General features: G+C 36.6%; 1 protein-coding gene across 4 annotated transcripts in view; it reads right to left on the reverse strand.

Annotated features, from left to right (window-relative positions):
• The window catches only part of LOC134218367 (serine-rich adhesin for platelets), a 428,012-nt gene that overhangs the window by 120,438 nt on the left and 294,246 nt on the right, over positions 1-13,328 (reverse strand). For all 4 annotated transcript variants that reach the window (XM_062697307.1, XM_062697308.1, XM_062697310.1 and 1 more), the window contains one exon: positions 1,641-1,742. In XM_062697307.1, the coding sequence (XP_062553291.1) occupies positions 1,641-1,742 (102 nt within the window). The remainder of the gene's footprint in view (positions 1-1,640; positions 1,743-13,328) is intronic.

Raw genomic sequence — 13,328 nt, forward strand, 5'->3', positions numbered from 1 at the left:
ATAGACCTAAGTGTTTGTGACGACGATGGACGACGATGGACGATGGACTCGAAGCTGTACAAGGAGGAATGTCTCAAAAAACCGCGGTCGACCTTCCATAAAGCCCATAAAGGTCCTGTGAAGTTTTGGCCAGATTTGGCGAGTTGCCACTACAGCCGGGAAGTCATCCAGTGGTACCGCAATAATAACGAAGATTTCATCGATAAAAACATAAATCCACGCAACTGCCCACAGCTACCACTGCCCTGGCCCATCGAGACATTTTGGGCAGTAATGAAGCGGAAGCTTAAGAAAAGTGGAAAAAGTGGAAAAACAGCTCGGGACGCGACTCAGATGACCAAAATGTGGAACAAATGTGCCAAGGAAGTTGACTCCGGAGGTGTGCAACTTTTGATGAGAGGAATAAAGAAGAAAGTGCGAATTTTCACTAGAAACAAGAAGAAATTATTTGTATCAATAATTTTTCCTTAAAGTACAGTGAATTACCCTTGTTTTGATGTATTAACCTTATTTGTACGTCAATCCGTTACCGAGATACAGATGATTCTATTATTCCGGATTCTAAATGGACATAGCTTTATTGCTAATATTGATTTATTCATGAAAATTTTGAACTTTTTTCGTGGAACATTTTGATTTCTTTATGAAAAATTCTTATTTCACAATTGCAGTTTTTGCTTTCACAAGTGCTAATTTATTATTGTTGAAAAATTTTTCGGAATTTACGCTGGAGTTGTTTTGTTTTTTTTTTCATTAACAATTTGTAGCAAAATTTCCAAGCAAAATTTTTCACAGAGAATTGTTCAAAAATCATTCGGAATGCCAGCACTTTATCAGGATTGTATGAAGTAAAGTCAAAGTTTTTACAGGCAATTTCTTTACTGGATTTTTCCTGAATATCCACAAGAAATTCTTTTGAAGTTTTTTTTCTTGGATTATTGTAAAAACATGAACATTTTTCAAAATTGTAGCTGCAGTCCGCTAATGCAAAAGTGTCGGCGGCGTGATGCCAAAAACCATCTGCGGTGGTGGCGCGGCGGATTTTTTCTTTATATTTTCCCATTTTTCCTTTCCAATTTTTTTGTGGAAATTGAGACTGAATCGCAACCTGTTTTTTCGTTTATTTTTTTATGGAAATGGGCTAAGGCTAAGATGGTCAAATAACGCAGATACGCATCGACGTTGCGACCGACGCTGCGTTACCAGTTATTTTCGATGCACACCTACGTCTTTTCAACGCTGAGTTGAAAAGACGCTACGTGGGCATCGGTCCTAAGATTCGCTTTGCGTTTATTGATTTGTATTTTTACACCGCTATTGCTTTTTGTATAAAAAAAAGCCCACGTGGTTCGAGAGCAACACCCCCCCTCCCCCATGTGGCTTATCGTGGTCATTTTCCAAACCCCCCCTCCCCCATATATGACCACGTGGTTTCTGGACGGCCCTTAATTTTAGATTGGAATTTAGTATTCTGTTTATCGCGATGTGATTTTTCTGTCACCCTTAGAGTACCTTCTACTTTATTGCTTTATTTCCTGAACTAATTCTTTGATACTAACCATAGGACTAACTTAATATGAGACCATTAGATTGAAAAAAGAAACAATTAAATGTTCTTGCTACTGAACAAACTACTTTACCTTGACCGCTGCTGAGGCAGACACAGCTGATTGGGACGACCTGATGCTCGGCTGCCGGGCGTTTTGACCGATTGTGACCGACTGTGATGAGGGCTTCCGTATCTGAAAAGAGGCAAAAAGAAGTAAAAAGATTAACGAATCTCAGCATGATTGGTACAACGTGTGGTGAACAGGATATCGTCATGAAAAATGCATCACAAACTGCGCAGCGCCTGGGCAGTAGCCAGCCACCATATCAACCGATGGAAAGGTTAGCGAGAGAAGCGGATTTGTGTCAAAGGTCCCATTCCACTACCTTTAGCGGTACTCATCTATTAACCGTGTGCTGCCCACATCGCAACGGGTCGGAGATTTATAACAACGAGTCTCGGTGCTTAGTCGCCGAGGTGTGATTTCCTCGGAGAGCACTTTTTCATGGCGGGCCAAGTTTGCCTTCCGGCGCAGCATCGCATCGCCCTGAAGTGCAGATTGACTTCGGTCTGCACTAACGAAAGACCGCCGGTGGTAGTTAGTTGAATGGCGGTGGTTACACAAGAGCTCATCGTTCAGCAAAGTCAATTAAAATCGCATAGCGTTCCATCGCCAAGCGCCAGACGGGTCCCTTTATGCATATGCGCACCCTGAGTAAGGATTCGCAGAACCGAGTGTGGAGTGGATTACATTTCGTAGTTATATTCTGAATCGGCATGATTGTCGGCTTACAGTTTGTCATCTATTTTTCTAGTGAGAGCTGGTTTGTCGTGTAGCCAATTGTACTTGACTTGAAATTCAAACTTTTCATCCGACAAAATTAAACAGAAGTTTTTATTCCGGCCTGAGTATGACTTCCGGTCCGGTTGTCTTCTGTACACTGACTTGGAGTAGACGCTGCATTTTTGTAAATTGTTTGAATGAATGCATTAGTTACTAGAAAGTTGCAATGGAAACATATTTGATGAACTTTATTACCAACTTTAAATTGAATGAGTGCTTTTCGGTTTTTGTATCAGCATACAAGTCCGCAATTCGGATTCAGAACAAGACCTACACCAATAAAAAAAATTGAAGGCTCATACGCTGTAAAACGTGGTCCTAACGAGCAATTTTTCATGGTTATTCAATGCTTCTGACGTGAAAATTGTAAAAAAGGAATTCAAGCATGAGCTTTGAGGTAGATCGATGCAGCTTAAGTGTTGCCGAGTTACCAATTATCATGTCATACGCTACTTTGACAGCAAACTGTAAAAAAGTTAAAATAGATCAAAATCGGAAAAAGTTTGCTCACGTAGATTATCGTCGACAACGATGAAAACTAAATCAGTTAGACAATTTTCTAAATAGAGGGGTATAGATAAATATAATCATGGAAATTTCCTGGAAAATTTAAAAAACGAGGAAATTCGGAATAATTTTTCGCCGAAGATCAGGGAAAATTTTCCGTGGGAGATAAGAAGTATTTCCCAGAAAAAAAATCAAAATACTTTTCTCCAAAAAAAATCCGAAGACTTCTAGAGAAAATTCAGAAGGATTTCCCGTGACAATTCTATAGAATTTTCCGTAAACATTAAAAAGGTTTTCACGTGCAAATCCCACGAAAATTCACCAGTTTCCCAATTTTTTTCGAAAAAAAGTCTTTTTAAAAAGAGGTGGTTTATGTCCAAAACCACCCCCGTGGCTACACCCCTGGCCAAAGCACTTGAAGTTTAAGAAGTTGGAATTATTTGCGAATCGTGGAAGACTATACGAGAAAGTTTTGGATGGAGGTCACTGGATTTGGAATAATGGCATACTCTATGAAAAGAATAAAAAATCAGGGAAAGAAAATTGGATTGTAGAATTTTCACCCAGACAATAATGATGCCTGACATATCCGTACGATCTTCGAATAATAAAATGAGACCCGGGAAGCCAGGATGCGCTTCACATTAACGAATCTGAACGGAGGCATGATTATACGGGATGGCCCTCTAGTGAGACCCAGAAGGCCCGGGTGGCTTTCACTTAACCATGTACCCGACTGAATAAAGGGAGGATCATTAAAATGACCGTGTGACCCGAAAGTTCGGGATGGATCTCTCGAGGTTAGTTAAAGATTCTACAAATCGAGAATCAAGGTAGTCAAGATAAACTTCTTGAAATCAGTGAAATCTGAGTTAATCAGGACTGAGGATATTAAATAAACTAGAATTAATAGTTGGTGTGAAAATCTATATTAAAATTTGGAAAAAAGCACCGGTAAAAAAAAGAAAAAAAAATGAACCTGCTATGTTCATACACAGGACTGTACTACCATATAAATATAAAAAATACATTCATTAGGTCAACCAGAAAAATGTGGTTGATCATGAAAAAACCCAGATTAATCCACCTAGCGGTGATGGTGCCTTTCTCGTTTCTTTCGAGTGAGTAATTTTTACGCACTTTTGGTGAAAAAAAGTATTTTAACCATAACTTCTGAGGCTATAGTCCGAATTTTCAACAGGAAACCGGATTCTGCATCGAATGCAACTTCTTGCGAGCAAATCGGCTGAGGGTACATATGTGACTAAAATGAGTGAGATTTTGAAAAATGTATTTTGGCCATAACTCCGAATCCCATAAAGGGTGTACGGAATCAAATTGCATCACTTTCAAAAGTCGATAACATTTCACCTACTGGGCTGATTACAACGAAATTTTGTGAAAGACGGCTTCAGCATGTGTTATTCACACTGCGTGAATTTAATTAAGAAACTTCCAGTAGTTTCGAAAATACAGCCGAAGGAACAGGACGTGTGAAAATAAATCTTGCGCATTCACCTCCATATTCCACATCTTATAAAAAGATGTTAGTAATCCAATTTTGTGCCTTTGACCCCGATATTACCAGAATTGCGGCAAATCGAAAGATACTGGTCTGGAATGAAAACACGAGCTTCGGAAGCCTCCAAAATTGATTATTACGGAACATAAAATGTTAATTTGGCCTTTCGCGTCAACATTTCGTATTGGTTTCTAACTCCAACGTTAACATTTTCGTTTATCCGACTAATACAGGTAAACTTTTCAAAAAACTTTCTGTTTTGTCGCTTCTATAGTAAACAACCAAAATCAAAAAAATAAGAAAAGCGCTGAAATCTAATTTTGGACTGATATTTGTCAGATTTTGAGAGAGCATCAATCTCATTGATCAGGCCGGTTCACACTGCAGCACTTTTTTGATTTTTTGTTTTCGTTTTTTGTAATAGTTAGAAGCGTCAAAAAATATGGTTTCTTTGGGAAAGTTGACTTTAATTAAGTTAAATAATCGACTGCGACAATAAAATTAGGTAATTTTGTTGTTGGGATAGATTGCAGGATAAAAAATGTTAGTCAGGGACATGTACAAAATCTTATGAGTTCATTTAAGAAAAAAGTTTCAGCATTTGGATGTATTTAAGAATTACAGTGAAACAGTGATACATAGTCAAAGCTTCTATATTGTATTTCAGTCCCTGAAAATTTCATGACAATCGGTTGATAGACAAATTTTTGGCGTGTAGTTCAAAGTGATGCAATTTGATTCCGTACACCCTTTAGTCCGATTGGGCCAATTTTCGATACGAAACAATTGGATAATATTCTACGTCGAATGAAACCTGTTGCGAGTAAATCAGCTAAGAGTAAGTGCCTAAAAAGTGAGTGAGAATTTTCTTGTAAAAAAATATATTTTGGCCATAACTCCGAATCCCATAGTCCGATTCCGCCAATTTTCAATACGAAACAATGGGACAAGATTCCGCGTCGAATGCAACTTGTTAAGGATAAGTGCCCGAAAAATGAGTGAGATTATTTTGCGCACACACAAACACACACATACACACACGCACACACAGACATCACCTCAATTCGTCGAGCTGAGTTGATTGGTATATAACACTATGGGTCTCCGGGACTTCTATCAAAAGTTCGGTTTTGGAGCGAACATATAGCCTTTACGTATACTTTGTATACGAGAAAGGCAAAAAAATGTATTTTGGCCATAACTTCAAATCCCATAGTTCGAATCGACCAATTTTCAATACGAAACAATGGGACAGGATTCCGCGTCGAATGCAACTTGTTGCGAGCAAATCGGTTAAGCATAAGTGCCTAAAAATGAGTGAGAATTTTGTACGTGTTTCTCATGTGAAAAAAGGCAAAAAAATAAACTTTGGCCATATCTGTTTAATACCGATCTGTTTAATTTTCAATACGAAACAATGGAACAAGATTCTGCGTCGAATGCAACTTGTTGCAGGCAAATCGGCTAAAAGTAAGTGCCTAAAAAATGAGTGAGAATTTTTCTTGTCAACAAATGTATTTTGACCATTACTTCGAATCCCATAGTTCGATTCGACTAATTTTCAATACGAAACAATGGGACAGGATTTCGCGTCGAACGAAACTTGTTGCGAGCAAATCGGTTAAGGATAAGTGCCTGAAAAATGAGTGAGAATTTTGTACGTGTTTCTTACGTAAAAAAGTTAATTTTGGCCATAACCATAGTCCGAAACCCATAGTCCGATCTGTCCAATTTTCAATACGAAACAATGGAACATGATTCTGCGTTGAATGAAACTTGTTGCGAGTAAATCGGTAAATGATAAGTGCCTGAAAAATGAGTGAGATTTTTTTGCGCACACACATACACACACACATACACACACACATACACACACACATACACACACATACTTCAATTCGTCGAGCTGAGTCGATCGGTATCTAACACTATGGGTCTCCGGGACTCCTATAAAAAGTTCGTTTTTGGAGCGAACATATAGCCTTTACGTATACTTTGTATACGAGAAAGGCAAAAAGTATAAATCATTGATGCTTTTTGGTTTCGAAAATACAGTTAAACCTTTTGAGCAACCGTTATCAAGCGTCTCTTCAACTATTGTTCGGCAAATACTTCCGGAGCCAAATGAAAAACTGGAAAAATACGCGATTCGCGTCAAGAAACAGGCAACCAATTGTTTATTCGGAAGCCAAACAGACAATATGTTTGTAGATCAAATCGTGTCAAACACCAAAGACGGGTTTGAGAAACTGCAAATGTAACATTTTTGGCTAAAATGCGATTTTTTAAATATTCAGAATCCTTGTCCAAAAATCGTATTCTGGCAAAAAAAAAGAAAACAAAAATTTGTCCAGGAATGTATGAAAAAATTTCGCTTGTTTGAGAATCTGTATATGTAATAATTTAATATATAATATAATAATATAATCTTATATATAAAAATGAAATGGTCTGTGTTCGTATCCGCATAACTCGAAAACGGCTGATGGATTTTTTTCATTTCTTCAGCTGATATGTCCGTTATCATTTCCGAAGGGTTTATATTATATTACCTCATGTTCAGCAAGTAATCACGAGTAAAGTTGAGGAAATAATGAAAAACTTAAACCAAGATTTGTATGCATATTTTAAATGGGCAATTTACAATGCGTATTTTCGCCTACTATGCAGGACAACGTCTGCCGGGTCGACTAGTAAAAAATAAATATTAAAATGAAAAAAATCCAAAAACTCCTCGGATTTGTTAAAGAATGTTTTGAAAATCCTCAAAATTATCCGAATTTTATTTTGTTGCCCCCTCAAAATGTTATATTTTGGCAAAAAATCCGAGGGTGGGGTGACAAAATAGTATTTAAATATTTGTATCGGTCATCTAATACTAAAATTGAATAGCATTTAAATAAAAAAAAATACTATACTAAGTTTTATTTCGTATGATCAACTTGAAATTGAGGAACGGAAATGTGGCCGATCCTCCATCTAATCCAATTCGAATTATCTTGAACTTGATAATAAATGACTCAAATATCTTGGCTTTACACCAATATTTGCGTCTGTTTTCTAGTAGTCCCACAGCATCAGAGATTAACAACGATAGGAAGCATTTAGAATACGGTAACTATTAATGTTATGATTGAAAGTAACAATTGATTTACATTTAAAATGTGTTTCGCTTTTTATACACTCTCGGCGTAAGTTTCTATAACTATAGTTTCTTTACCTATATCGATGGACAAATAGTAATGGGAAAGTGATTAAGGAATGGTAGTTATTAGACCTCTTCATGTTTTCAAAAAGTATTAAAAATTCAACCGGTCAGCCCAGAATCACACTTCTTATGCTAAAATAAGCCTCCTGTCAAATTTTCAGCTAATTCGGATAAAATTTCGAGGTGGCTCAAGTCGATTTAGTGTTTTTGAGCTATTTTCAATTTTGAATAAAATATAACAAGAGATATAAACGCCGAAAACCATCGCAACAATCTCTATATGGAAGATTTTGGTGTGCTCTACAAGTCTTGTGAACATTGCGATTCGTTCCGTTCACGTTTTGTCCATGTTAAAGTGATTTTCAAGCTTTTAAGTGCATAAAAATATTGTTTCCCCCAAAAGTTGTTGTTTTACAAAATTCTTGAATTTATGACAAATCATTGCTAATTTAAAATATTTATTTTCCTCCTTTTTCCCTGGACATTTGAGTAATATAACTTCTAGTGTCCGATTTACCGTTAAATTCTTAAGAATTAGAGGCTGAACATTTGTCATAAATTTACACACTAGGATTTCCCTAAACAAGTTATTCGAACAAAACATAAATCAAATTATATGATATTTGATGCTAACAACAATGGACTTCCAAATTTGATTCATTTCATCATATGTCTGTATGCTTTTACCATTTAGTGCGTCGTAGTAACAAGTGAAATTAAAGCTTCTTTGTTCGAACAACTTTTGACGAAATCCCAACGTGCAAATTAATGACAAATGTTCAGCTTCTGATTTTTAAGAATTTAACGGTAAATCGGACATTAGAAGTTATATTACTAAATGTCCACGGAAAAAAGAGGAAAATAAATATAGAAAAGTAACAATGATTTGTCATAAATTCAAGAATTTTGTAGAACAACGACTTTAAGGGGGAAGAGTGTTTTATGCACTTTAAAGCTTGAAAATCACTTTAACATGGCCAAAACGTGAACGGAACGAATCGCAATATTCACAAGACTTGTAGAGCACACCAAAAGCTTCCATATAGAGGTTGTTGCGATGGTTTTCGGCGTTTATATCTCTCGTTAGATTTTTTTCAAAATTGAAAATAGCCCAAAAACACTAAATCGACTTGAGCCACCTCGAAATTTTATCCGAATTAGCTGAAAATTGGACAGGAGGCTTATTTTAGCATAAGAATTGTGATTCTGGGCTGACCGGTTGAATTTTTGATACTTTTTGAAAACATGAAGAGGTCTACTAGTTATGCATTGCTTCCATATTGAGTAGTGTGCCCTTGAAAACGCGAGAAGATTTATAGTTGGATTCCGGGAGTCTTGTCCTTAAGCTTTCCGCTATATTTAGTGTTTCATCCAACATAAATTATGGATAACTACTTGTGAGAGAAAAAAATATGTTTGCTTCAAATTTATGAGTACTTGTATGATACAAGTAAGTATTGATACTTTTAGTTCGATATTCAGTGGTATCGATGCTTTTATTCGATACCACTTTAAAGTAAAAATATCGATACCTTAGTGGTATCGTTTTATCCCTAACACCCAGTAGTGCCCACTATAAAGGTGAATAACGTAATTCAAAAAGATGAACCACAGAACTCTTTCCCCTTGACAGTTGACCGAAAGGTACAAACAAATAGCAAACAGCCTATCTAGCGACTGGACCCTAATATACAAAAATCAATGGATTGTGATTGCAACCAGTCTACAAAAACGTATTTTAGAACTTGCACACGCACACGAGCCTCACTTTTGCAATTACAGCTATTTTTTCAACTAATTTTATTTGCTAATTATTAGAGTGGGGCGCAGTTCTATGGAAAAACGCAAATTTCATCTGATCAAGTGAGATCAAGGTTTTCCAAATCGTTTTGGGACCCCAATCAACTGTGCAAAATATGGGCTCGATTGGCTGAAACCTCGCATGCCGCATCGCGTGTTAAATTTACATGGAGATTATAAGCATATGCGGTATTTCGAAAAATTTCGTTTCAGGTGGTTCGAAACGAAATTCCGCGGAATTTCGCGGAATTTGAGCATGGCGAAATCTGATTTCTTGATTTCGTTTCGTTTCGTAAAATTACAAAAATTTCGCTAGAAAAAACTAGCTTCTAACGAAATTTAACGGAATTCCGCGGAATTTCGAAACAAATTTAAACTTAAACCATACTTTATATTATCAAAAATTTAGGCTGCGCCGCAGAACAAAATCGTTAAGTTGTTTCCAAAACTAAAGGTTACACAAATTTTTCTATTAACTCTTACTACATAACCCCATTCTAAGTAGACAAATACGTATGTAGTTTTCTTCTATAAAACGTCTTCAGTGTTTCCAAGATTCAAATTCAAATTATGTGATATTTTTTTACTATTTGCACAATATGAATGCGGAATCGATCGTGGGAATGCAGTGAATGAAAAAATCTACCTCGCGTAGCAGGAATTTGTTTAACCAGTGTGCAATCTATCGTGTTGATGCTGATCACGGTAGCTAGTGTGGGAGAACGCGAAGTGATAAAACTAATGTCTGCACCGAAGAGCACAAAATTATTTAAAATAGCTGTTACGCTCTTTTCAAATGTTGGTCTTGTAATACAGTGTTGACCCGATTTTGTCACTCCCCGATTTTGTCTACCCCCGATTTTATCACGTTTTCGACCCGATTTTATCACGTCCCGATTTTGTCACGTTTTCGACCCGATTTTGTCGCCCCAAAAAATTTTGTTATTCTTTTTATTTTCGTAAATAGTACCAAAAATAGCATTGATTTTCATGAAATAACTTTCACCGCCTGTAGTTTATTATGAACGACTTCTGAGTACCTGGGAAATATTCTGTAAGCAATTTCGACAAGAAATAACCGGTACCGTTCACGCATTTGGCCTTTCCAAGGCATAAAATGATTCATATTTGTGGAATGAATTAAAAAAAAATGAAAATATTGTTTTTCCAATTTTGTCACATACCCTGTTTTATCACCCCAAAATTCACCAGGGGGGTGATAAAATCGGGATATTACTGTATCAATTCTCTATCTGCGTATACACTTGGCAGATGTGGATACATAACTGAGTATCCCACTAAATAAAAAAATAATCTAAGCATTAATTTCCTAATTTTGAGCACGATACTATAAGACCAGGCTGACAAGACAACATGAATAGAGGTGAGCGCTGGTCTGAAAACCGTCGGCGGCGGCGTTTGCCGGAATTTTGATCGCTAACGCCTATTCACGTGGAGATTTTTAACGTTTGTTTTTTAAGTTTTTTCTGTATTTTTTCAGGATGTTTCAAGAAATCAACGGGATAATCTTTTGAATTTCGCCGGAAAAATCTGATGAATTTGTCCAGAAAATTATCTGAGTTTCTCCAAAAATTAATTTGGAAATTATTTTCGAACTTTCCATGGCAACTACTTTGAAGTTTTAATAATTCTTCGGAAAATCCACGGAAAGTTATTGTTGAGTATTCTTCGAAATATACACAGAAAATTCTTCAGATTTTCCACTGGAGATTGTTAAAAATGTGGACATCAACAAAACAAAATTAGATTTCAACAGCGAATTGATCATAATTTTCATAAGAATATCAAATTTGCACGGGATTATTTTCAAATTTTCTTTGGAAAACTCTTCGGAAATTCAGAGGTGAATTTTATGGAATCTAAACCAAAATTATTCAGAGCTCCAAGGTGATTTTTTTGAAAAATTTTACGGGAAACCGTTTGGTATTTCAACGAAAAAAATCGGATTTTTGAAGGAATTTCTTTGGATTTCTACAGGAAATTTGTTGTATTGTAGAAATTCGTCGGAAAAATTCAAAACAAAATTATTAAAAAGAAGAAGGGTCGTTTGACCGAAAATCATTCGGTGAAAGCTACTAAGTCGAATAATACGTTAAGTCAAAAATCATCCAGCAGAATTGTTTGATCGAAATGAAAGTTTGGGCAAAACGGTTATACAACAAAAACCAGTTTGGCCAGAAATTTCATTTGGTCAAAGCACTCTTCCCCAATACGTCATTTGGCTGATATAGTCGTTTGGCAGAATAGGTTATAAGGCCGAAAATGTCGTTATGCCGAAATGGATGTTTGACAGAAAAGGTCATTTGGTCAAAAATGTTGCTTACTGTACGGTAATATGGTCAAAAATATCCAACAGTTTTTTTAGCTGAAAATGTCATTTTTCCGAAATGGTAGTTTGTCCGAAAAAGACATTTGATCGACTAGATCATTTGGCCGAAAACGTCATTTGGTAAAAATGGTTGTTTGGCAGAAAAAATCCTTTGGCCCGAAAATGTCCTTTTTGCAAAACAAACATTTCAGCCAAACAGCATTTTCTGCCAAATGACCAATTCAGTCGAGCGACACTTTCGGTCAAATGCTTATTTCGGCCAAATGACCCTTTCGGCTAATTGAGGTATTCGGTCATCTGTTTTTTCAGCCTAAGGAACTGTTCGTTCAAATGTTCAGCCAAATGTTGTGTATTAGACCAACCAACTTTCGAACTTACCAACAAACCCTTGAACAAACCACTCAAGCTCTAGCTTGAATAAGGGCGAATGTCACAAGAGAGGATTCTCTTCACCGACTTCCCCTCTTTTGAATAAAAGTGACAAGCAGGAGATTTCTTTGAAGTTTATTACCTCAGAAAACTAGAAAACAGTGAGAACTTGCTTTTTGAGGTTATAAACCGCAAATAAATCTTCTGCTTGTCACTTTTATTTAAAAGAGGGATAGTCGAAAAAAAAATTCTCTCTTGCGACATTCGCCCTTTTGCCAGATTGAGCTTGAATTTTAGTTATACAGTCGACTCTCTACATCTCGATGTTCTATATATAGATATCACTCCCTATGTCGATAGTTTTCTCGGTCCCTCCAATCTACATACATTTGGGCCTTCTACATCTCGATAATATACATATCTCGATGTCTTCTTCTTCTTATTGGCATCACATCCCCCACTGGGCATTGACGCCTTGCAGCTTAGTGTTCATTCAGCACTTCCACAGTTATTAACTGCGAGGTTTCTAAGCCAAGGTACCATTTTTGCATTCGTATATCATTAGGCTAACACGATGATACTTTTATGCCCAGGGAATCAAGACAATTTCCACCGGGAATCGAACCCAGCCACCCTCAGCATGGTCTTACATGGTCGCTAGGCTAAGGAGCGACCCAAAAATGTCGGCGGAGGCGGCGTGCCAAAAACTGTCGGACGCGGCGGCACACACCTCTAAATATGAATTATTATGCTTCAGCATAATTATGTACATAACTTTAAGTGAACTAAGGTTTTAAACGAAATTTGAATCCTTATATGAACAATCCCACAATTTCTAAATTTTTATGTACTTGCTAATATAAAATTGATCAGATTCAGGAGCACACGCTCCACGATGAATTCCTTTGAAAGCGGCACAAATGCTGGAGTATTATTGCCTTATCGCCAATGTTATATGCGGCGAGAATGCGGCGATTTATCACAGACTGCCTCTTCTGTTATTATAACTCTAAAAACAGTTATTTGACTTCGAAAAAGTGAAATCAGAATTGCGTAAAACCATTTTAATAAAAATTCCGCGGAAAAAAAATTAAAATTTCGTATCGTTTCGAAGTCTCGAAAGTAAATCTATATTTCGTTTCGTTTCGATCCGAATCAACATAGACATTTTAAATTTCG

This window comes from Armigeres subalbatus, chromosome 2 (assembly GCF_024139115.2).
Source record: "Armigeres subalbatus isolate Guangzhou_Male chromosome 2, GZ_Asu_2, whole genome shotgun sequence".
Lineage (NCBI taxonomy): Eukaryota > Metazoa > Arthropoda > Insecta > Diptera > Culicidae > Armigeres > Armigeres subalbatus.